Raw genomic sequence first — 22,923 nt, forward strand, 5'->3', positions numbered from 1 at the left:
GTGAGGCTGGCTGGTGGTCCCAGGAGGGCCCAGGAAATGGGGGAAGAGTAAGGTAGGGGCCTCAGACTCCCGAGTACCAAATTCCCCCTGCCCACCATGGACTCCAGGTGGGAAAGGGTGCGGGATGGGGGTGCACTAGTGGACGCAGGAGGCCTGGGCTCTGAGGGCACCGCTGGGTGAGATGCCCCCTACCCCCGCTTGTATTTCCCATGGAGGTGCCTGTCACAGACTCTTCCTGCCAGGCCCAGCATCCATCCAGCCAAGTGCAGGCCCAGTTTGGGCAATTACCTTCCCAGTGAAAGTCACTCAGTTGCTTCAACTCTCTGGAACCCCATGGACTGTAGCCCGCCAGGCTCCTCTGTCCATGGGATTCTCCAGGCAAGAATACTGGAGTGGGTTGCCATTCCCTTCTCCAGGGGATCTTCCTGGCCCAGAGACTGAACCTGGGTCCCCTGCATTGCAGGCAGATTCTTTACCATCTGAGCCACCAGGGAGCCTACCTTGCCCAGCTACAAAGTAAAGTTCAAGACGGCGCCTCTGAGAACCACCTTCAGCAAGCCCCTTCTCTCGGGGTCTCCTGAACTCACCTTGAAAGGGCGTGATGCAGCTCAGTGCCTTCTGAAGGGCACACGGCCACCGGCTTCAGGAAACAAGTCAGACCTGGGCCTGGCCTCCTGGTCCCGGGGCCCCTTTCTGCCCTCAGCAGCCCTTTGCAGGGGTTTGGGGGGGCACATCCCTAGGCCAGAGGGTGTGCTGGACAGTTCAGAGGCAAGGGCAGTTTCTCGCTCCTCCCCTCCCTGAGCCTCTGGGTTTTAGTCCCAGGAGCTGGAGCCTGGCAAGGTCAGTGGAGTGCTGAGGCAGGCAGGATGCCCATCCTCCCCTGAGGACCGCAGGGGCGCACAGGTGACGGAGAGAAGACCGGCCAGCCCCTTCCCCACAGTCCGGAGGGACAGGACACAGAGGATAAGTTACTGCCCTGGTGGGTCAAGGTTCCCCTTCACAATGGATGTGCCCTGGAGGGGCTTCCTCTCCTAACCTGCACAGAGGTGGGTGGGAGGTACTGCCTGGGAGCAACTCTTAAGGGTACCTAAGTGTCAGGGGTCTCAGGGACACCGTCAGTGTCTGATTTAAGAGTTCGTCTGTCTCCTCGGTTAATATTTATTGGGACAAAAACAGTGGCGCCTGAGGGTTGGTTACCCATTCCCGAGTCTTGCCTGGGGAAAGGGTACTGGATGTGGGCTACGGGTGAAGCGCCGGCCTCATCACGAGACAGAGGTTTTGTATTACTCGCTGCTGCAGTCAGACGCCTTGGGCTGAGGGTCGTCCCTGCTATCTTCACCCTCTGCCACCTCCCACCGCCGGGCGCCAAGCTCACCGGGGGCGGCTCGGACCAACGGGCCTAGGACAGCCGGGGATGCCAGCTCAAGGCTTCTCCCGGGATCTCGCTTACACCCATCTCGAACACCGCGGCTGCACCCGCTCTGGGGCTTTTCAGTCTGAGCCCTCTATGCGCCCTTAGATCCAGACCAGCCCTCGGGAGCCAGGAGGGGGCGGTGGCCGAGACGGGCAGGGCCGCGGAGCACAGCGTCCCCGAGGGGCGCTCCTCGCCGGGTGGACCTGGGTACCCGCACCCCGGAGCGCAAGTGCTGCTCTCTCCCCTCTGACCGCCGGCCCCCGGCGCAGGGCCGCCAAAGGGCGGGTGGCCACGCGTTACCTTCCATGGACATGGGCTCCAGGATGCCGAACTGCTTGAGGACGGCGATGAACAGCAGTACCACCACGGCCATGGCGCACAGCTCCATGCCCTGGATGCCCATGGCGGCCCCCGCTGCCTGGGGCCGGGGCGTGCCCCTCGCCCTCACGCTGCCTCCGGAGGCACCGGGGCCGGTGCAGCCCGCCCGGCCTCTAGGGGAGACCGCGGCTCACATGCCCCCGGCAGGCGGGGCTGCAGGCGTCGGCTGGGCCGGAGCCCCGCGGAGGGCGGCGGCGGCGGCGAGCTGGGGCCGGCCGGGAGGTCGGATGCGGAGCTGCGACAGAGCCGGAGCGCAACTTTCCGAGTCAGCCGGCAAACTTCGAGGCTCGGCGGCGGCGCGGAGCGCAGCTCGCGTGGCCGGCTCTGGCCAGAGGCGCCTCCATGCCCGGAGCGGGCGCCGCGCCTCTTTCGGCCCCTCTCCAGCCCCAAGGGCTCCAGGGCACGGGGGCGCGGCGGCGGCGGCGGCGGCGGGGGTCCCCGGCGCTCCCGGTCGCCCCAGCCTCCATCGCGGCTCCCCGCGCGCTCATTGGCCTAGGCGCGGCGACCACCAGGGGAGGAGTCCCCTGCGGGCTCCCCTCCCACCACCCCCCGCACACACCGCGCGCGCCAGACCGGGAAGGGGCGGAGGGACGTGGCCCCGCCCCGCACGGGCCAGCCGGCAGACGGGGCCTGGCGCCCAGCCAGCGCTACCCAGCCAGCCCCCGCGTGCCCGAGCGGTCCGCGGTTTTGCAGAATCGCTCCTGCAGGGTGGGGCCGTGTGGCTGGGGAGGGGGCCGGGGCCGGAAGGGAGCAGCAGCGCCACTCCCCGGGGGCAGTCGGGGCTCCACTCTCCCGATGGAGGGGCGCGGAGCCTGGCCACCGCTGCTCTTCGCCCGGCGGGCCAGGACACAGCTGGCCTTCGGAGGATCCGGGAAGCCCTCTCGCCCCAGGGTATTTCCCACAACCATCAGTCCACGGCCGGAGATTGAACTTGGCCCTGGTCTGGCTTCCGTGCAAAAATGGAAAAGTTGGTAAAGTTCTCGAGTTCATGCGCTCGAGGCTTTAGGAGGGAGTTGGGCTTTGGCACTAGAGCCTACGAAGCTGAGTTCAACTCTTGACTTTGCTGCATGACCTTGGTCGAGTCAGGGACTTGCAGCCTCCTCCTCCTCGTCCGCAAAGAGGGGCTGGTGCCTGCCTTTCCGGCTGTGGGAAAGCCGAGCGGATGTCAAGTGCTACGCGCGGGCAGTTCGAGGGAGTGCTAAATCGTTTGTGGATCGCTTTCTTCCTGCCCGGGGACACAGGAGTAGGAGAGGAAAGCCGCTCAGAGGGAGGAGAAAGAAAGGGGAGAGGTGGGGGCGTGGCAGGGCGGAACCCGGCATCCTAGCCCCCAAACTCCGGGACTTTGGGGGCCGAAGCCGTGACTCTCTGCTGCCCTCCGGCGGGCGCTGCGCGCCCGGTGCACTCACCGGCCCAGGACTCCGAGCGTCGCCACGGTGGGCTGCTGGGAACACTAAGTTCTCCCGTTCTCTGGTTTCTTAGTGGTGGGGGAAATCCAGCCCGGACCACGCCCGTGAAAGTGGGCCCTGTTTGGACCTAGCGCTTGAACAGCAGCGGGTCCCATTTATGGAGCCTCTACTACCCGCTCTTTCATTCAACAAATACTGAGCATGTACTGCTCCCTAGGCGCAGAGGGGCGTGGCGGAAAACCGCAGCGTGCATAGCCAAGGGCCCTGCTGGAACTGCAGGCGAGCCGAGCCTTTAGGTTTACTTGTAATCCTTAAAGGCTCTCCCAGTGGGCATTCCTCTTCTCCCACTTTACAGGTGAGAAAACTGAGACCTAGAGGGTGGATTATGGAAGGGGATACAGGTGCACCCCAGGCCTGCTGAATTCCAGAGCAGACGTTGTCCTAGGACAGGGCACTGCTTCTGGTGGATACTCAAGGAGAGAAAGGCCTGGCGTCTCTCTCTGTGCAGTTCAACGTCACTGTTTAACCCACGTGGGTAAAAGACTGAGTTATTGGAGATATTTTTAAAGAACTGTAAATCCGCAGCGTTCAATTCCACTTAAGTGGGCATGTGGTGAGTCTCCACTGACCAAAGGCAAGAGGTCTAAGTGGTTCTGTTGGAACCCACGAGTTGCTTGTGTGGTAGTCTAGAAAGGTTAAAAAGCCTCCTGCCATCTAATTTACACACTTCAGTGCTGAGCAAAGTGTAGCCTTTTTCCTAGCTAGTTCGCCAGTCTTCACTCAATAGTCTGGTTAAGAGCCCAGTGGCATGAAACCTCCCTAAGCCTATTCCTCATTCATAAAAGGGGTTTCCGTGGTAGCTCAGAGCATAAAGAAAACGCCTGCAATGTAGGAGATGTGGGTTCAGTCCCTGGGTGGAAAAGGTCTCCTGGAGGAGGAAATGGCAACCCACTGCAATATTCTTGCCTGGAGAGTTCCATGGACAGAGGAGCCTGGCGGGCTACAGTCCACGGGATGGCAAAGAGTTGACTGAGTGGCTAAGCACTCTCACATGCATTCATAAAAGGGGTGATGGCGGTGATGATCCAGACCCTGCAGGGGCTTGTAAAGAATTGGATAATACAAGGCCTGGCATCTATCGCAGGCTCTCCGAGCAGGGAGCCTAAGATAGACGGAGGGCGGGGGGCAGGGAAGAGAGCAAGCAAAGGAAGCCATCTCGGGGTGAGGGGGGTTCCTCCTGAGCTGCCCTGACTCTGCTTCCTGCCTCAGTTTCCCCTGGTGCTCCCAAACACCTCCCCCATGAAAGTTTCAGTGACTACCCACAAACACCGAGCTAGAAACCAGACATCGATCCCTGGCTATGCAGCGTAAAATATTAACGATGCCTAAGTGGGCACCAGGGCTGAGAGCAGAAGGCCCGCCTGCTTGGCATTCGCAGCCCAGGCCAGGGGCCTAATGGATGGGAAGCTGACTGCCCTGCTCGCTCACTGGCCTGGGGCCTGCCAGCTTGGGGGCCGACCCAGGCCCACTGAGGCTGCACCAGCAGCACTCTCAGAGCTCACATGCCCAGGACCTGGATCCCCCAGGGAGCTGGGAGACAACCCTCCAAGTCCCATACTTCCTTACCACACCCATGAAGGGCCAGGCTAGGCCTGGCCGCTCCCAGCTGTCTCTGGCTCCCCTCCCAGGGGGCATTTTCCTTGGCACTCATTCACCCCCCCCTCACTCCCTAAAGTCCTCAGGGGGCAGGAAGCAAATTGGGTGTTGGCTATGCTCCCTGATGCCCGCTTTCTGCCTTAGGGGAGGGGCAGGCTCAGGGGAGGAGTGCAAACAGAGAAATCTCTGCAGGGCAGGGCCGCAGAGGTAGGGACTCCAGGAGCTGCTGGCTCTTCCTCAGGAGACAAGGGAAGGCGGGCGAGGGGTGGGGGTGGCTGAACCCACACTGGAGCCCTCACAGGTGGTATGGGAGGCCCCAGAGGGACTGGTCTAATATGTTTCAGAGACCCAGCTGCTTTGGGGCTGGGTGGGGTACCCTCTAAACCTAGGCTTGCACCTCGCACCTGAGGTCATAGTCTTCCTTTGGCCTGGAATTTTTTTTTTAACTTTCAATTTGGAGTATAGCCAATTAACAATGTTGTGAAAGTTTCCGCTGGACAGCAAAGGGACTCAGCCACACATACAAATGCATGCATTCTCCCTCAAACTCCCCTCCCATCCAGGCTGCCACATGACATTAAGCAGAGTTCCCTGTGCTGCCGGTAGGTGCCTGGAATATCTTTGATGCCAGTCCAGTTCTGCCACCAGGAAGCCACCCTGGAACCCTGCACTAACCCCCTGCATGAACCCTGTCTCCTCTGAACCCCCAAGGCCTCTGCTGCCTGGGCCACACCCTCCGTGCTGCGTGCTGGCCGTCAGCCCCGACACTTCCCACGTCATCCGTGGTCCTCTTTTCTCACCAGCTGCCCCGCCCACCCCTGTGAGCTCAGACCCTGTCCGCTTGGCCAGCTGGGTCACTGGGTGCTGCCTGCTTACTGTTGTTCCTGACCGCCTAGCTGCCCAAGGATTTCAAGAGGCCTTTCAACTCTTAAGGGAGAGATTGGGACGGACACATGCTGTTCAAGAGACCCATTTCCTGCAGACAGCCCAGCAAGTTGTCCCTGTCCCAGCTCTCTGGAGGGCAGGCCTTCCTTGGTTCTAGTGCATTCTATTGGGCAGAAGGGGCATCATGCAATTTAGTCATCCTTCTCATATTTCATAACAGCCGGAGAATGCCCAGGAATGGAATTCCACAGCCAAAGAAATGCCTCTAAGATTCCTCCCTGTGATGTCCCAGGGCTCCTGAAATGCAGTGCAGCCAAAGCTGATCACACAGTCTCACCCCAAACCAGTCCCCCCTCAAGATCCCTGTCACGGCTGCTCAGGCCCAAACCCTGGCTCTTAGACTGGGCTCTGCCTGTCCCCACTCCGGCCCAGTCCGTCACTCAGCCCTGGCACCGGGCCTCTTTCTCCTCCATCTCTGCTCCTGGGTGCCACCAGCCTGGCCACACCATCGCCCCTTTCTCCTGGACTCCCGACTCCGCCCTCCAAGCCCCCCCTCCCCCAACTCTGCCCTCCTGTCTCCGTTCAGCAGCCAGAGTGATCATCTCAAGGTGAACATCAGATCCTTCTCTTGCTTGAAACCTCCAGTGGCCCTCTGACTCAACCCTGGTTGTGTCTGCCTGCTCGGTATTCCTCCCTCTGATTTGGTAGCAGCACCCGGATCTCTGGCAGGCAGTTTCAGAGGTTTGGGAACATGACTGGTCCATCAGCAATGATTCTTCTTTTCCAGCTCCAGAACACTGCTGCACTGCCATGCGACGGGCGCCCCGTGGGGGCCAGGGTGATGACAGGCCTCCGTGGGACTGGCCCTGGGACAGGGGGGACGCGCTCTCTCTTACGATGACAGACAGTCGGCCGTCCTGCCGCCGTCTGAGGACAGCAAGTCTGAGAATGTAGTCACTTCATGAGCAAACAGAGCAAAGGGCGGAGAGAAAGACTGAGTCCGGCGGACAGTGCTGTGTGCCCAGAGCCAGCTGTCCCTGATGGCACATCCAGACCTATTTATTCCAGTTAGAGGAGCCAATAAATCCCCCTATTGTTGCTTAAGCCGATGTGAGCTGGGTTGCAACCAAAATGGTCCTGATGAATGAATTCTCCACGACTCACAGACCAAAGATCAAAATCCCAAACAATCCCCATGAGAGCTGCTGGCATCTTCTGAGCACTTACTACTACCAGGCACTTCAGTATAACTCGTCTCCCTCATTCCTCACAGATTCTGATCTCTTGACAAGAGGAAGACATTAAAGCAGAGAGTGGCTGATGTTTTGTGGAAGGGCACACAGCTGACAGACCACAGCTTTAGGATTTGAACCCAAGCAGTCCAGCTCCACAGCCTGTGATTTTTAAAAAAGCATTTATTTATTTGGCTGCACAGGGTCCTAGCAACAGTGTACAGCCTTCTGGGGAGCTCAGTTCCCCAGCCAGGGATCAAACCCATGTTCCCTGCCTGTGAAGGCAGATTCTTAACCATTGAACCAGCAGGGAAGTTCTCAGAGCCTGCAATTGTAACTCAGCACCACCTTATCCCTCTAGACCCATAAGGTCAGGCTCCTCCCCCTCTCCTTTGCTCACATGACCCCACCCACGCGCCCGCAGCTGCCAGGACTCTGTCATCCCCAGGTCTTCGTGCAGGCTCTTCCCTGAGCCGTAGTGCCCTCCCTCCTCCTCCTCTTCTTCACCCACCCTAGTTATTCTTTGAGTCTCTGCTTAATGTCTTATCTACAGAGGGGACTTTCCTGGCCTCCTCCCCCTTGTTAGTCTCTACATTAAGCTGAGGCTGGTCATGTGAACCAGGGCCAAGGCCCTATTTGCAACCCTGACCTGTTGGCAGATGTGGCCAAGGCATTACACCTCTCCGAGCCTTCCTTTCCTTCTTGCAAAATGAGGTCACTTGATGCCATTTACCTGCCTGTCACACTGTGAGCCGTGAGCATCTGACAAGCTGATGGATGTGAAAGCATCCTGAGACACACGTGAGGGACCCGAAGGAGCTTCTTTAGGACCACCTAGGGAGTGAAGGGGGTCCAGTGCTCTGTGCCTTATTTCATTGCCCAAGCCCTCCAATCGAACAGACCCATGGGACCACACAGAACCTATTCAGGTAATCTCTGTCCCAGCCCAACTTCAGATGGAATGGGAGAGATTTATGGCCACAGATAAGAGAAAACCTCCATTCATTAGCTTAAACCACAGGGAACTGTATCATGTCACACACAGGAAGTCGAGTAGGAGGCTGGTTCCAGGGACAGTCAGCTCAGATTCTACAGTACCTTTAAAGACCTGGTTTCTTGTATCTACCTACACTGCAAGCCACAGAGTGTCTGTCTTATCCACAGCAGACTGACCTCATGGTCACAAGATGGATGCCTAGTTCCAGACATCACACCCTGGCATATCCTGGAAAATAAGAAGGGACCATCTCTTCCTGTGTCTCCTACTTATAGCAGGGAAGACTTTTCTGTTAAACTTCTCATGAACAATCCCTTGTGTTTGATTGGCTGGAATTGTTTCACATGCCATCCCTAAACCAGTTGCTAGCAAGAGGAGTGAGAACTCCAGTGTAGCAGAGACTGCTGCAGAAGCCTTAAGACAGTGAGTGGCCCTCTCTAAACAGGGAGAAGGTAAGGAGTATATTGAGTCAAACAAGCAACACTGTCTGCACAAAAACCTTCTGTTTACAGAAGGCTTGGGCCTGCCTGCTGAGTAAAGAGATAGTAAATAAAGAGAATCAATTTCCTCCAATGCAGAGTTTTAAGAAGGCTTCAGATTGTGTCTCATCAGCCCCTACTGATAGGCCTTTCCATGGGTGGGGTTAGATAAGTCAATGATGTAAGTATTTATTGAGCCCTCACCCTGTGGATGGTCCCGGTGAGTGTTTTGCAGAGGAATCGGCTTCTTTTTTAAAAAAAAATATTTTATTTGTTTATTTACTTATTTATTTGACTGGGTCTTAGTTGCAACATCAAGTGGCCAAAGTACTGGCGCTTCAGCTTCAGCATCAGTCCTTCCAGTGAATGTTCAGGGTTGATTTCCTTTAGGATGGACTGGTTTGATCTCCTTGCAGTCCAACGGACTCTTAAGAGTCATCTTCAGCACCATAGTTCAAAGTCAGGTTGCATCGGTTCGAATCGTGCCTTCTCCACTTATTAGCTGTGTGATCTTAGGCAAGTAACTTGGCCTCAATTTGATCCAGTTTCTGCAACCATAAGTGGGAATGGTGATACCTATACCAAGTGAGTAGGAGGGTAAATTAAGTACATGTAAAGCACTTGGAACAGTGTCCTTTGCCCATCTGAGGGCTGTAGCTGCTGTTGCTGTTACAGAAAAAGGATTTATTGCACATCCTTGGCTCAGAGGCCAAGGAGGAATATGGGTGAGCTTGAATACGTCTACGTTTTTAACCATACAAATGCCACTATCTCTCTCAACTCCCTTGAGAGCAGAAAAGGAAGTTCCAATCATAATGGAATAGCTGGCATCAGACCTCTCTTACCATGGAAAACAACTGGGAAAAAAAATGTAAAACAACTCTATGCGGGCATTGGACAGCAATTAACACAGGATAATGGTCCTTGAGAGAGAGAATCACATTAAATGAGTCCCACATTCATTTCATCTTTATCCCTGAGCATATTTTCCAAAATGCTGAAAAAGTGCAGTAAAACCTCCCAGTACTGGTGGTCACACTGGGTAGAGGAAAAAGAAATCAGAGTTCAGAACTGCTTAAGTGGCCGTGATTTAAGGAGGGCGGGGATCTGGAAAGGAAGAAGCTTCAGTGAAGGATCAGCCCCCAAAATCTGTATGAAACTCTCCCCTGGTCCTTAGCTCGGGTTGTGTATGAACAGGGAACTTCAAGAGGACTTGCCGAAAATAGCTGCTGGGAGGACTGACTGCTGAACAGAGATTTCACAGGTCACACAGCTCCAAGGAAATGCTGAGGCTCATGCCCAGCCAAAACGGAGGACACTGGTGAACCCCTGTGCTCTCCTTTGACATCACGAAAGCCAAACTTCGGAATTAAGAAAACGGCTACACTCTATAAATAAGGGAAAAAGCTGAAGCAGACCTGCCTTAACAAAGCCAAAAAGTAAGCTTTGACAGAATTAGTGTGATTTGCCAGGAATTTAACTGCTGCCAAAACAAAGCTGAACACTGTCTACAGGGAGAGAAACTAATCCAGAGGACCCACAGCGTCTCATTTACCGTGTTTGCCTCGCAATGAAAGAGTGTTAAACGGAAAGGAAAAGGTGGCCGATGGCTGAGTTAGCAGAAGCGGAAGCCAGAGGGGACCCAGATGCTGGGGTCAGCAGATGCGTGCGCGTGCTCAGTTCTGCTTCAGTCGTGTCTGACTGTTCGTGACCCCAGGGACTGTAGCCCACCCGGCTCTTCTGTTCATGAGGATTGTCCGGGCAAGAAGACTGGAGGGGGTTGCTGCGCCCTCTCCAGGGGATCCCCCCAGTCCAGGGATCGAACCCACACCTCGTACAGCTCCTTCGCTGGCAGGTGAGCTCTTTAGCACTCGCGCCACCTGGGAAGCCCTGGGTTAGCAGATAAGAACTTCAAAATAACTGTAATTAATATTTTATAAATGGAAAAAGAAATGGATGAGATGAATGGAAAGATGAAGTTTACGTTTTAGCAGAGAATTGGGATCTTGTGTCAGGGTTTGGTAAGGGAAGCAGAACCACCATCAGCGATATGGAATAAGGGCTTAATTCTAAGAATGAGTCCTTACACAACTGTGGCAGCTGGGGAGAAGTCTATGGAAGGTGGTTCCTCTGCCTATCCTTGAAGCTGCTGTAGGTCAGCAGCTCCAGAAGACAGGAAAAAAAAAAAAAAACTGGACATGAAGTGAAGGTGAGAACAAATTGGAATCCACATCTGCCTCTCACTGCCTCCAATGCCGACAACACAGGGGGCCCATAGAAGCTGACCCCATCTGCCAAACAGCTGCACATGGCGCAGCATTCAACAGAAAGGGAAAAGTCATACCAAGGAACGAGAAAATACAGCCCATATTCAGGGGGAAAACACCCAAAACAGTCACAAGAAACAGTCTCTGGGCTTCCCTGGTGGCTCAGTGGTAAAGAATCCATCTACCAGTCCAGGAGACATGGGTCTGATCCCTGATCTAGGAGGACCCCACACGCCACGGAGCAGCTCAGCCCGTGTGCCACAGCTCTTGAGCCTGGAATCCGCAACTACTGAACCCGAGTGTCGCAACTACTGACGAGCAAGTGCCCCCTGGAGCCTGTGCTCTGTGCCGGGAGAAGCCTGCACCGCAACCATGGAGCCGCCCCCACTCGCCTCGGGAGAGAAAGCCCCTGCAGTAACAAAGACCCAGCACAGTCAACAAGAAATAAATAAAAAGCAGTATAAAAAAGAGGAAGAAACTGTCTCTGAGTATCAGAGGATGACAGATTTAGCAGACGAAGACTTCAAAGTCATTATTAAAATATATTCAAAGAACGTATGGAAACCCTATTTTAAAAACTGAAGGAAAATATGACTGATGACTTAGTGGATGGAGAATCTCAATAAAGCGAAAGAAAATATAAAAGAACCAGCTGGAAATTCTGGAGTTTAAAAGTCAAGTAAGTGAAATTTAAAATTCACTGGAGGGGTTCCCTAGCAGAGTTGAAGTGGAAGAAGAATCAGTAACATTGAAGACAGGTTAACAGGAATTACTAAAACAAAAGAACAGAGAGAAAAATGAAGAGTCTCACATACTTGTGGACAAATATTAAACACACCAACATACATGTGATGAGAGTCCAAAAAGAATTGGAAAAAGGAGCAGAAAAAATATTTGGAGAAATAATAGCCCGAAGTTCCCCAGTTTAACGGAAAACATAAATCTACGGATCCAAGAAGGTGAAATAATCCAAAATATACTCATGACCATATGCACACCTATACACATCATTGTTGAATGGAATACAAAGAAAAAAGTCTCAGAAGCAGCAAGAGAAAATGGACACATCATATACAGATGACAGTGTGAATTTAAGCTGATTTCCCATCAAAATTATGGAGGCTGGGAGAAAGGGATAGTCAGGGAGTTTGGGATGAACATGTACACACTGCTATATTTCAAATGAATAACCGATAATGACCTACCATATAGCACATGGGACTCTGTTCAATGTTAGGTGCATTGTTTGGGGGAGAATGGATACACGTGTGTGTATGGCTGAATCTCTTCATTGTTCACTGAAACTATCACCACACTGTTAATTGGCTATTGTTGTTCAGTTGCTAAGTTGTGTCTATTACCCTGATACAAAATAAGATTTTTTAAAATCGGGGCTGGAAGAGCAGTGGAATCACATAATTAAGGTGCTGAAAGAAAATATAAATTATCATTCAAGAACTCTTTATTCAGCAAAAACCATCCTTCAAAAGGGCTTCCCTGGTGGGTCAGACGGTAAGGAATCTGCCTGCAATGCAGGAGATGGGAGATTTGATCCTTGGGTAAGGAAGATCCCCTAGAGAAGGGAATGGCTATGCATTCCAGTATTCTTGTCTGGAGAATTCCATGGACAGAGAAGCCTGGTGGGCTACAGTCCATGGGGTTGCAAAGAGTTGACTGAGCAACTTTCACTTTTCATCTTTCAAAAATGAAGATAAAGACACTTGCAGATAAACATAAAGGATTCATTACTACGAGACATGCCTAATGAGAAATACATAAGAAAGTCCTTCAGGTTGAAAGAAAATAATTCAAACCCACAGAAGGAAACACAGGGTGCCAGAAACAGTAATTATGTGGATAAATTTAAAATACCGTATAAATATATTTTTAAAAATGTCTACTCTTAAGTTCTTTAAACGGTATAAGTTTGCCTAAACCAATAATTATAACACTATATGTTTTGGCTTATAACAATATATGGATATAACATATGTGATGATAAAATAGAAGAGAGAAAAAGAAAACATATTGGAGGAAAGTTTTTATATTTTATTGAAACTAATTTAATATTACTCTAAGGTAAACTGTGATAAATTAAAATGTACACTGTAATCCCTAGAAGATCCACTAAGCAAGCAACTAAAAATAATAGTTTTGAAAATCAACAGGGGAATTTAAAGAGTACACTAGAAAACATTTGTTTCACACATCAGGTGGCAGTAAAAGAGGAGGAGAACAAAAAAGTGACACTTAGAAAACAAATAGGGGGATGACAGCTTAAACACAGCTGTAACAATAATTATAGTGAATGTGAACGAACTGAAAATGAATGGGAAAAAAAACTGGAAAGAATATAAGGAAGATGTGGGCAAAGGACAAAGTTGAAAAAGACTAACAAATGTGTAAACAGAGTCCCAAAGTAAGAGGAGAGAGAAAAAGGGACAGAATTAAAATCCGAAGAAATAATGGCAGAAAATTTCCCAAAACTGATGACAGATATCACACCACAGTTTCAGCAGGCTCAACAAAACCCAGGCAGAAGAAACACAAAGAAAACCACAGTTAGGCATGTCATGGTCAAACTGCTGAAAACCAACAGTAAAGAGAAAACTCTAAAGGCACCCGGATAGAAACAGACATCCAGTGGGTGGGGAGGAATGAGTACAAATGACGGCAGATTTTGCAACGAAACCCACAGGAGCCAGGATACATTGGAATAACATTTTCCCCAAAGTACCCTAGGAGGAATAAGGGGCCAATCTATAATCATATACCCCCCAAAATAATGTCCTTCAAAATGAAGTATTAAGACATTAAGACAGGCTAAGACATTCAGAGCTTAAACCCGAGAGAGTGTTTCATTTAGACAGGTTACACAGGAGTCCTAAAGAGATGAAACCCCCATCGTGGAACCAGCCTCTAGAAGCAAGTCTGTGCCCACCACAGGAGTCTCTGGGATCTCTCAGCATCTTGGCCAGAGTCAAGGCCAGTGGTCTCTAGAAGGAAAGAACTTCATGCAGCTGAGTTAAGTAGTTCTAGGTCCCATGGTTCTCATGGCCTGGAAAGACTTGGAAAGCATGGGATAACTGAGAAAGCCAAGTGCACACATCTCCAATGTCACCATGCTGGGCAACCCTCACTGCCTGTCTAAGGGGAAAACGGTCTTTTGATTGCCCATTGACCTGCTTGATTCCCCTTGGTCAGAAGGAGAGGCTCTCGCTTCATGCTTCCATCCCTGTGCAAGGCTTATCCAAATCCCCATCTATTGCCCCAGGGGTTTCAGAGTCTGGCAACACTGAATGGACAGGATACTGAAAGAGGAACTCCCCAAGTCAGTAGGTGCCCAGTATGCTACTGGAGATCAGCGGAGAAATAACTCCAGAAAGAATGAAGGGATGGAGCCAAAGCAAAAACAACACCCAGCTGTGGATGTGACTGGTGATAGAAGCAAGGTCCGATGCTGTAAAGAGCAATATTGCAGAGGAACCTGGAATGTCAGGTCCATGAATCAAGTCAATTCGGAAGTGGTCAAACAGGAGATGGCAAGAGTGAACGTTGACATTCTAGGAATCAGCGAACTAAAATGGACCAGAATGCGTGAATTTAACTCAGATGACCATTATATCTACTACTGTGGGCAGGAATCCCTTAGAAGAAATGCAGTAGCCATCATAGTCAACAAAAGAGTCCAAAATGCAGTACGTGGATGCAATCTCAAAAATGACAGAATGATCTCTGTTCGTTTCCAAGGCAAACCATTCAATATCATGGTAATCCAAGTCTGTGCCCCAACCAGTAACACTGAAGAAGCTGAAGTTGAACAGTTCTATGAAGATCTAAAAGACCTTTTAGAACTAACACTCAAAAAAGATGTCCTTTTCATTATAGGGGACTGGAATGCAAAAGTAGGAAGTCAAGAGACACCTGGAGTAACAGGCAAATTTGGCCTTGGAGTATGGAATGAAGCAGGGCAAAGGCTAATAGATTTTTGCCAAGAGAACGCACTGGTCATAGCAAACACCCTCTTCCAACAACACAAGAAGAGACTCTACACATGGACATCACCAGATGGTCAACACCAAAATCAGACTGATTATATTCTTTGCAGCCAAAGATGGAGAAGCTCTATATGGTTAGCAAAAACAAGACCGGGAGCTGACTGTGGCTCAGATCATGAACTCCTTATTACCAAATTCAGACTTAAATTGAAGAAAGTAGGGAAGGTCACTAGGCCATTCAGGTATGACCTAAATCAAATCCCTTATGAAAGGGACTAGATCTGATAGGCAGAGTGCCTGATAAACTATGGATGGAGGTTCATGACGTTATACAGGAGACAGGGATCAAGACCATCCCCGTGGAAAAGAAATGCAAAAAAGCAAAATGGCTGGCTGAGGAGGCCTTACAAATAGCTGTGAAAAGAAGAGAAGCGAAAAGCAAAGGAGAAAAGGAAAGATATAAGCATCTGAATGCAGAGTTCCAAAGAATAGCAAGGAGAGATAAGAAAGCCTTCCTCAATGATCAATGCAAAGGAATAGAGGAAAACAACAGAATGGGAAAGACTAGAGATCTCTTCAAGAAAATGAGAGATACCAAGGGAACATTTCATGCAAAGATGGGCTCGATAAAGGACAGAAATGGTATGGACCTAACAGAAGCAGAAGATATTAAGAAGAGGTGGCAAGAATACACAGAACAACTGTACAAAAAAGATCTTCACGACCCAGATAATCATGATGGTGTGATCCCTCATTTAGAGCCAGATATCCCGGAATGTGAAGTCAAGCGGGCCTTAGGAAGCATCACTATGAACAAAGCTAGTGGATGTGATGGAATTCCAGTTGAGCTGTTTCAAATCCTAAAAGATGATGCTGTGAAAGTGCTGCACTCAATATGCCAGCATATTTGGAAAACTCAGCAGTGGCCACAGGACTGGAAAAGTCAGTTTTCATTCCAATCCCAAAGAAAGGCAATGCCAAAGAATGCTCAAACTACCGCACACTTGCACTCATCTCACACGTTAGTAAAGTAATGCTCAAAATTCTCCAAGCCAGGCTTCAGCAAAATGTGAACTTCCAGATGTCCAATCTGGTTTTAGAAAAGGCAAAGGAACCAGAGATCAAATTGCCAACATCTGCTGGATCAGCAAAAAAGCTAGAGAGAGTTCCAGAAAAACATCTATTGCTGCTTTATTGACTATGCCAAAGCCTTTGACTGTGTGGATCACAATAAACTGTGGAAAATTCTGAAAGAGATGGGAATACCAGACCACCTGACCTGCCTCTTGAGAAACCTATATGCAGGTCAGGAAGCAACAGTTAGAACTGGACATGGAACAACAGACTGGTTCCAAATACGAAAAGGAGTACGTCAAGGCTGTATATTGTCACCCTGTTTATTTAACTTATGTGCAGAGTACATCATGAGAAATGCTGGACTGGAAGAAACACAAGCTGGAGTCAAGATTGCCAGGAGAAATATCAATAACCTCAGATATGCAGATGACACCACCCTTATGGCAGAAAGTGAAGAGGAACTAAAGAGCCTCTTGATGAAAGTGAAAGAAGAGAGTGAAAAAGTTGGCTTAAAGCTCAACATTCAGAAAACGAAGATCATGGCATCCAGGCCCATCCCTTCATGGGAAATAGATGGGGAAACAGTGGAAACAGTGTCGGACTTTATTTTTTTGGGCTCCAAAATCACTGCAGATGGTGATTGCAGTCATGAAATTAAAAGACGCCTACTCCTTGGAAGGAAAGTTATGACCAACCTAGATAGTATATTCAAAAGCAGAGACATCACTTTGTCAACAAAGTTCCGTCTAGTCAAGGCTATGGTTTTTTCCATTGGTCATGTATGGATGTGAGAGTTGGACTATAAAGAAAGGTGAGCACTGAAGAATTGATGCTTTTGAACTATGGTGTTGGAGAAGACTCTTGAGAGTCCCTTGGACTGCAAGGAAATCCAACCAGTCCATCCTAAAGGAGACCAGTCTTGGGTATTCATTGGAAGGACTGATGCTGAACTGAAACTCCAGTACTTTGGCCACCTGATGCGAAGAGTTGACTCATTGGAAAAGACCCTGATGCTGGGAGGAGAAGGGGATGACAGAGGATGAGATGGCTGGATGCATCACTGACTGGATGGACATGAGTTTGGGTAAACTCCAGGAGTTGGTGATGGACAGGGAGCCCTGGCGTGCTGCGGTTCATGGGGTTGCAAACAGTCAGACACGACTGAGCGACTGAACTGAACTGAACACTGAATGAGTGATGGAATACTTAAGGGCATCACGCTCTTAGGGCCCCTCATCCTACTCACTGGTCCACTGTGATGGAGAATTCCTGTTCTCTCCCTCAGGTGGAGACTTCTCACCTCTTCTTGTGTCTTTTCTTAACTTCACCCAGCTCCATCCCAGGGGAACCAACCAGCTCCGAAATGACAGGACCAGATAAGGAAAGCCATAGTTCTCAGCAACTTCACTTCAGACCCTTAAAGATTTTGTTTTGTTTTGCTTTTTGCTTTTGCTTGTTTTTTTTTTCTTTTTAAAACTTAACATCTTAGGAAAAAAAAGAATGAATTGACTTGGCTGCCTCTGGTCTCAGTTGTGACACGTGGCATCTAGTTCCCTGACCAGGGACTGAACCCAGGCCGCCTGCACTGGAAGCGTGGAGGCTTAGCCACTGGATCCCCAGGGAAGTCTTGAAACCCTTGGAGTTTATCTAATGTCACCCATGTTGGTTTGTGAGTTTCTTTGGGTCCATTTCTATTTCTCGGCTGACCTTGGCTTTCCCGCCTCTCTGTGTTGGCAAGAGGAGAGCATAATGGTGAGTCAGGAGTTCTAGGGTTGTGCAGCCTATGTCATGTTGCTTTCCACCTCCTTGGGTCTCAGTCATTCATCTCCAAAGTGGAGAAAACACTCTTTAATCCCAGGGACACCCCCCTCATATGCTGTCACGAGACTCAGGTGCATCAGTGCATGTGAGAGCGCGCCGAGCAATGAGGGGCTCTATGGACATACCGGCCAGTGCCGCGGTATTTTAGTGCAGCGCTGAATCAAGGCTGAGTCTCTGCACACAAAAGGTGCCCAGGAAGAATCCCTGGCCAGCTTGGAGTCTGCTTGTTCCCCCTGGCATTTGCCCCAGTCACAGGGGGTTATCAATCCTCATGTTTTATGACAACGTGGCTAAGTGCTCTCAGATCACATCTTTGTTGCTGATCTGTAAAGATGTCTGGACAGAAGTATTTCTTTGTTGAACTTGAGCCAAGGGCCCATGGGTGTCCTGGGGAATTTCCACCCGGCTGGCCGTTTACTCAGCTTCTGTGGTGACCTCTGGCAGCTCGGGGAGGTATGTTGTTACAAATGCCCTGGTCAGCTGGATACAGATGAATGACTTGGGAATCAAAACCTTGGGATGGAAAACAGCAGGGGAGAAGCCAGAGCTCCAGACAGGGTGCCGGGGCTGGAAGTCCAGGATCTGAGTCCCATCTTTGTCTCCAGCCTATGGTCTCAAGCTGTCCATCCTCCTCCCTGAGTTCAGTGGAGGGAGGGAATTGGGTAATAACTGTAATAGCAGCATCTTCATCTATTGAGTGCATCTATTGAGCGCCAGTCTCCTAGGCACTGACGTGTGTGCTGAGTCGCTCAGTCGTGTCTGACTGTCTGCGGACCCACAGATGGCAGCCTGCCAGGCAGCTCTCTCCATGGGATTCTCCAGGCAAGAATACTGGAGTGGGTTACACCTTCTCCAGGGTGTCTTCCCAAGCCAGGGATCAAGCCGACGTCTCTAGTGTCTCCTACATCAGGTTCTTTACCACTAGTGCCACCTGGGAAGCCCCAGGCACAGACGTCAGCCTCAACATCCGTATTAGCATCCCCAGTCACAACTGCAAACACGGGCTGCAGACTTCCCCTATCCACCGCTCTCCAAGAGCATCAAGAGTCTAACCTGAACAGGTACTCTGAGAAGGTCCCTGGAAACATCCAACTCTCCGTCTCAGAGTGCTGGACTGGCTGAGGGCGGGTACTTGTTTCTATTTTATTTATTAATTTTTTTTGGACCACACTGCACAGCATTCGAGATCTTAGTTCCCTGACCAGGGATCGAACATGTGCCCCCTGCACTGGAAGCGCAGAGTCTTAACCACTGGACCACCAGGCAAGTCCCTGAGGATGAATACTTGTGAGGCCCTCACAGAGGAGAGGTCAGGGACCAGAGGAGGAAAAATGGTTTTGATTCTTCCTTCAGTCTGGAGCGTCATAAGAGTTCAGAATAGAAGAGGCCTAGGTTCATTCACGCATTACGCATTCAACATGTATTTTATTTTATACTTTGTGTCTGGAGGATACACAGCAGACACGGCCACCGGCCTCAAGGACCTGACATTCTCGAGGGGAGACAGTGAGCCAGTTATGACAGGGAAGTAAGGACTGTGATGGGAGAAATTTGTCAGAGGGGCTCCCGGCTTGGACGCGAGGTCCAGACCAGCTTTCCCAGAGGGAGCCTGGGTGGGAAAGGTCTAGAGGCAGGAAGGGTGTGTGGAGGATTCGGGGCGATTGGCCAGGCTCTGAAGCTTGGGGCAGAAGGGTGGGCGGTGTGTAGGACTGAAGGTGAGCTGGTATCGTGATCAGAGGGAGCATGGCCCAGGGAGGCAGGGCCGCAGGGGCCCAAGGCCAAGCCTGACTTGGGACAGGGCTTCACTTCTAGGGCAGTGGAGCGTTTGGTGTATTTTCGTTTATTTCCTTTATAGTAACCACTGCAGCGTGTGCCATCACTCACAAAGTGAGAGTGGCAGTCACTCAATCGTGTCCGACTCTTTGAGACCCCATGGACTGCAGCTCCTCTGTCTGTGGGATTTTCCAGGAAAGAATACGGGAGTGGATTGCCATTTCCTCCTCAAGGGGATCTTCCTGACCCAGGGGTTGAACCCACATCTCTTACGTCTCCTGTGCTGGCAGGCGGGTTCTTCACCACTAGCACCACCTGGGAAGCCCAAATGAAGCACAATCTTTAAAAATTATGAATCTCTGTATCATACACCTGTAACTTATATAATAAGCTGCAGGGCACAGGAGCGGCCGAGAAGAGCTCCCCCACGTCCAAGGTCAGGAGAGGGACCATGAGGAGCTCACCCACATCCAAGGTCAGGAGCAGCGGCTGTGCCTTGCTGGAGCAGCCGTGAAGAGATACCCCACGTCCAAGGTGAGAGAAACCCAAGTAAGACAGTAGGCGCTGAGAGAGGGCATCAGAGGGCAGACAGACTGAAACCACAGTCACAGACAACTAGCCAGTCTGATCCCATGGACCACAGCCTTGTCTAACTCAGTGAAACTAAGCCGTGCCCCTGGGGCCACCCAAGACGGACGGGCCATGGTGGAGAGGTCTGACAGAATGTGGTCCACTGGAGAAGGGAATGGCAAACCACTTCAGTATTCTTGCCTTGAGAACCCCATGAACAGTATGAAAAGGCAAAATGATAGGACACTGAAAGAGGAACTCCCCAGGTCAGTAGGTGCCCAATATGCTTCTGGAGATCAGTGTAGAAATAACTCCAGAAAGAATGAAGGGATGCAGCCAAAGCAAAAACAACACCAGTTGTGGATGTGACTGGTGATAGAAGCAAGGTCCGATGCTGTAAAGAGCCATATTGTGTCAGAACCTGGAATGTTAGGTCCACGAATCAAGTCAATTTGGAAGCGGTCAAACAGGAGATGGCAAGAGTGAACGTCGACATTCTAGGAATCAGCGAACTAAAATGGACCAGAATGCGTGAATTTAACTCAGATGACCATTACATCTACTCCTGCGGGCGGGAATCCCTTAGAAGAAATGGAGTAGCCATCATAGTCAACAAAAGAGTCCAAAATGCAGTACTTGGATGCAATCTCAAAAACGACAGAATGATCTCTGTTCGTTTCCAAGGCAAACCATTCAATATCATGGTAATCCAAGTCTGTGCCCCGACCAGTAACGCTGAAGAAGCTGAAGTTGAACAGTTCTATGAAGATCTAAAAGACCTTTTAGAACTAGCACCCAAAAAAGATGTCCTTTTCATTATAGGGGACTGGAATGCAAAAGTAGGAAGTCAAGAAACACCTGGAGTAACAGGCAAATTTGGCCTTGGAGTATGGAATGAAGCAGGGCAAAGGCGAATAGACTTTTGCCCAGAGAATGCACTGGTCATAGCAAACACCCTCTTCCAACAACACAAGAGAAGACTCTACACATGGACATCACCAGATGGTCAACACCAAAATCAGACTGATTATATTCTTTGCAGCCAAAGACGGAAAAGTTCTATACAGTCAACAAAAACAAGACCAGGAGCTGACTGTGGCTCAGATCATGAACTCCTTATTACCAAATTCAGACTGAAATTGAAGAAAGTGGGGAAAATCATTAGGGCATTCAGGTATGACCTACATCAAATCCCTGATGATTGTACAGTGGAAGTGAGAAATAGATACGGGCCTAGATCTGATAGGCAGAGTGCCTGATGAACTATGGACGGAGGTTCGTAACGTTATACAGGAGACAGGGATCAAGACCATCCCCATGGAAAAGAAATGCAAAAAAGCAAAATGGCTGGCTGAGGAGGCCTTACAAATGACTGTGAAAAGAAGAGAAGCGAAAAGCAAAGGAGAAAAGGAAAAACATTCCCATTTGAATGCAGAGTTCCAAACAGTAGCAAAGAGAGATAAGAAAGCCTTCCTCAGTGATCAATGCAAAGAAATAGGGGAAAACAATAGAATGGGAAAGACTAGAGATCTCTTCAAAAAAATGAGAGATACCAAGGGAACATTTCATGCAAAGATGGGCTCGATAAAGGACAGAAATGGTATGGACCTAACAGAAGCAGAAGATATTAAGAAGAGGTGGCAAGAATACACAGAACAACTGTACAAAAAAGATCTTCATGACCCAGATAATCATGATGGTGTGATCACTCATTTAGAGCTGACATCTGGAATGTGAAGTCAAGCGGGCCTTAGAAAGCATCACTACGAACAAAGCTACTGGATGTGATGGAATTCGAGTTGAGCTATTACAAATCCTCAAAGATGATGCTGTGAAAGTGCTGCATTCAATATGCCAGCAAATTTGGAAAACTCAGCAGTGACCACAGGACTGGAAAAGGTCAGTTTTCATTCTAATCCCAAAGAAAGGCAATGCCAAAGAATGCTCAAACTACTGCACAATTGTACTCATCTCACACACTAGTAAAGTCACGCCCAAATTTCTCCAAGCCGGGCTTCAGCAATATGTGAACTTCCAGATGTTCAATCTGGTTTTAGAAAAGGCAAAGGAACCAGAGATCAAATTGCCAACATCCGCTGGATCAGCAATAAAGCTAGAGAGAGTTCCAGAAAAACATCTATTTCTGCTTTATTGATATGCCAAAGCCTTTGACTGTGTGGATCACAATAAACTGTGGAAAATTCTGAAAGAGATGGGAATACCAGACCACCTGACCTGCCTCTTGAGAAACCTGTATGCAGGTCAGGATGCAACAGTTAGAACTGGACATGGAACAACAGACTGGTTCCAAATAGGAAAAGGAGTATGTCAAGGCTGTATATTGTCACCATGCTTATTTAACTTATATGCAGAGTATATCATGAGAATCCTGGGCTGGAAGAAGCACAAGCTGGAATCAAGATTGCCAGGAGAAATATCAATAACCTCAGATATGCAGATGACACCACCCTTATGGCAGAAAGTGAAGAAGAACTAAAGAGCCTTTTGATAAAAGTGAAAGAGGAGAGTGAAAAAGTTGGCTTAAAGCTCAACATTCAGAAAATGAAGATCATGGCATCTGGTCCCATCCCTTCATGGGAAATAGATGGGGAAACAGTGGAAGCAGTGGCTGACTGTTTTTCTGGGCTCCAAAATCACTGCAGATGATGACTGCAGCCATGAAATTAAAAGACACTTACTCCTCGGAAGGAAAGTTATGACCAACCTAGATAGCATATTGAAAAGCAGAGACATCACTTTGCCAACAAAGTTCCGTCTAGTCAAGGCTTTGGTTTTTCCAGTGGTCATGTATGGGTGTGAGAGTTGGACTATAAAGAAAGGTGAGCACTGAAGAATTGATGCTTTTGAACTGTGGTATTGGAGAAGGCTCTTGAGAGTCCCTTGGACTGCAAGGAGATCCACCCAGTCCATCCTAAAGGAGATCAGTCCTGTGTGTTCATTGGAAGGACT

The 22,923-nt window shown here is 49.9% G+C and overlaps 1 protein-coding gene across 2 annotated transcripts in view; it reads right to left on the reverse strand.

Moving 5' to 3' along the window:
* Positions 1-22,923, reverse strand: part of KCNIP3 (potassium voltage-gated channel interacting protein 3) — an 88,753-nt gene that overhangs the window by 29,415 nt on the left and 36,415 nt on the right. Inside the window, exon 1 of one of the 2 annotated variants that reach the window (XM_069583958.1) lies at positions 1,715-2,376. The exons of the other annotated variant lie outside the window; for it this stretch is intronic. Within the exon in view, the coding sequence (XP_069440059.1) occupies positions 1,715-1,817 (103 nt within the window). The 5' untranslated portion in view covers positions 1,818-2,376. Of the gene's footprint in view, positions 1-1,714; positions 2,377-22,923 lie in introns of those variants that run through there. 2 annotated transcript variants of the gene reach the window in all.

This window comes from Ovis canadensis, chromosome 3, assembly GCF_042477335.2.
Source record: "Ovis canadensis isolate MfBH-ARS-UI-01 breed Bighorn chromosome 3, ARS-UI_OviCan_v2, whole genome shotgun sequence".
Lineage (NCBI taxonomy): Eukaryota > Metazoa > Chordata > Mammalia > Artiodactyla > Bovidae > Ovis > Ovis canadensis.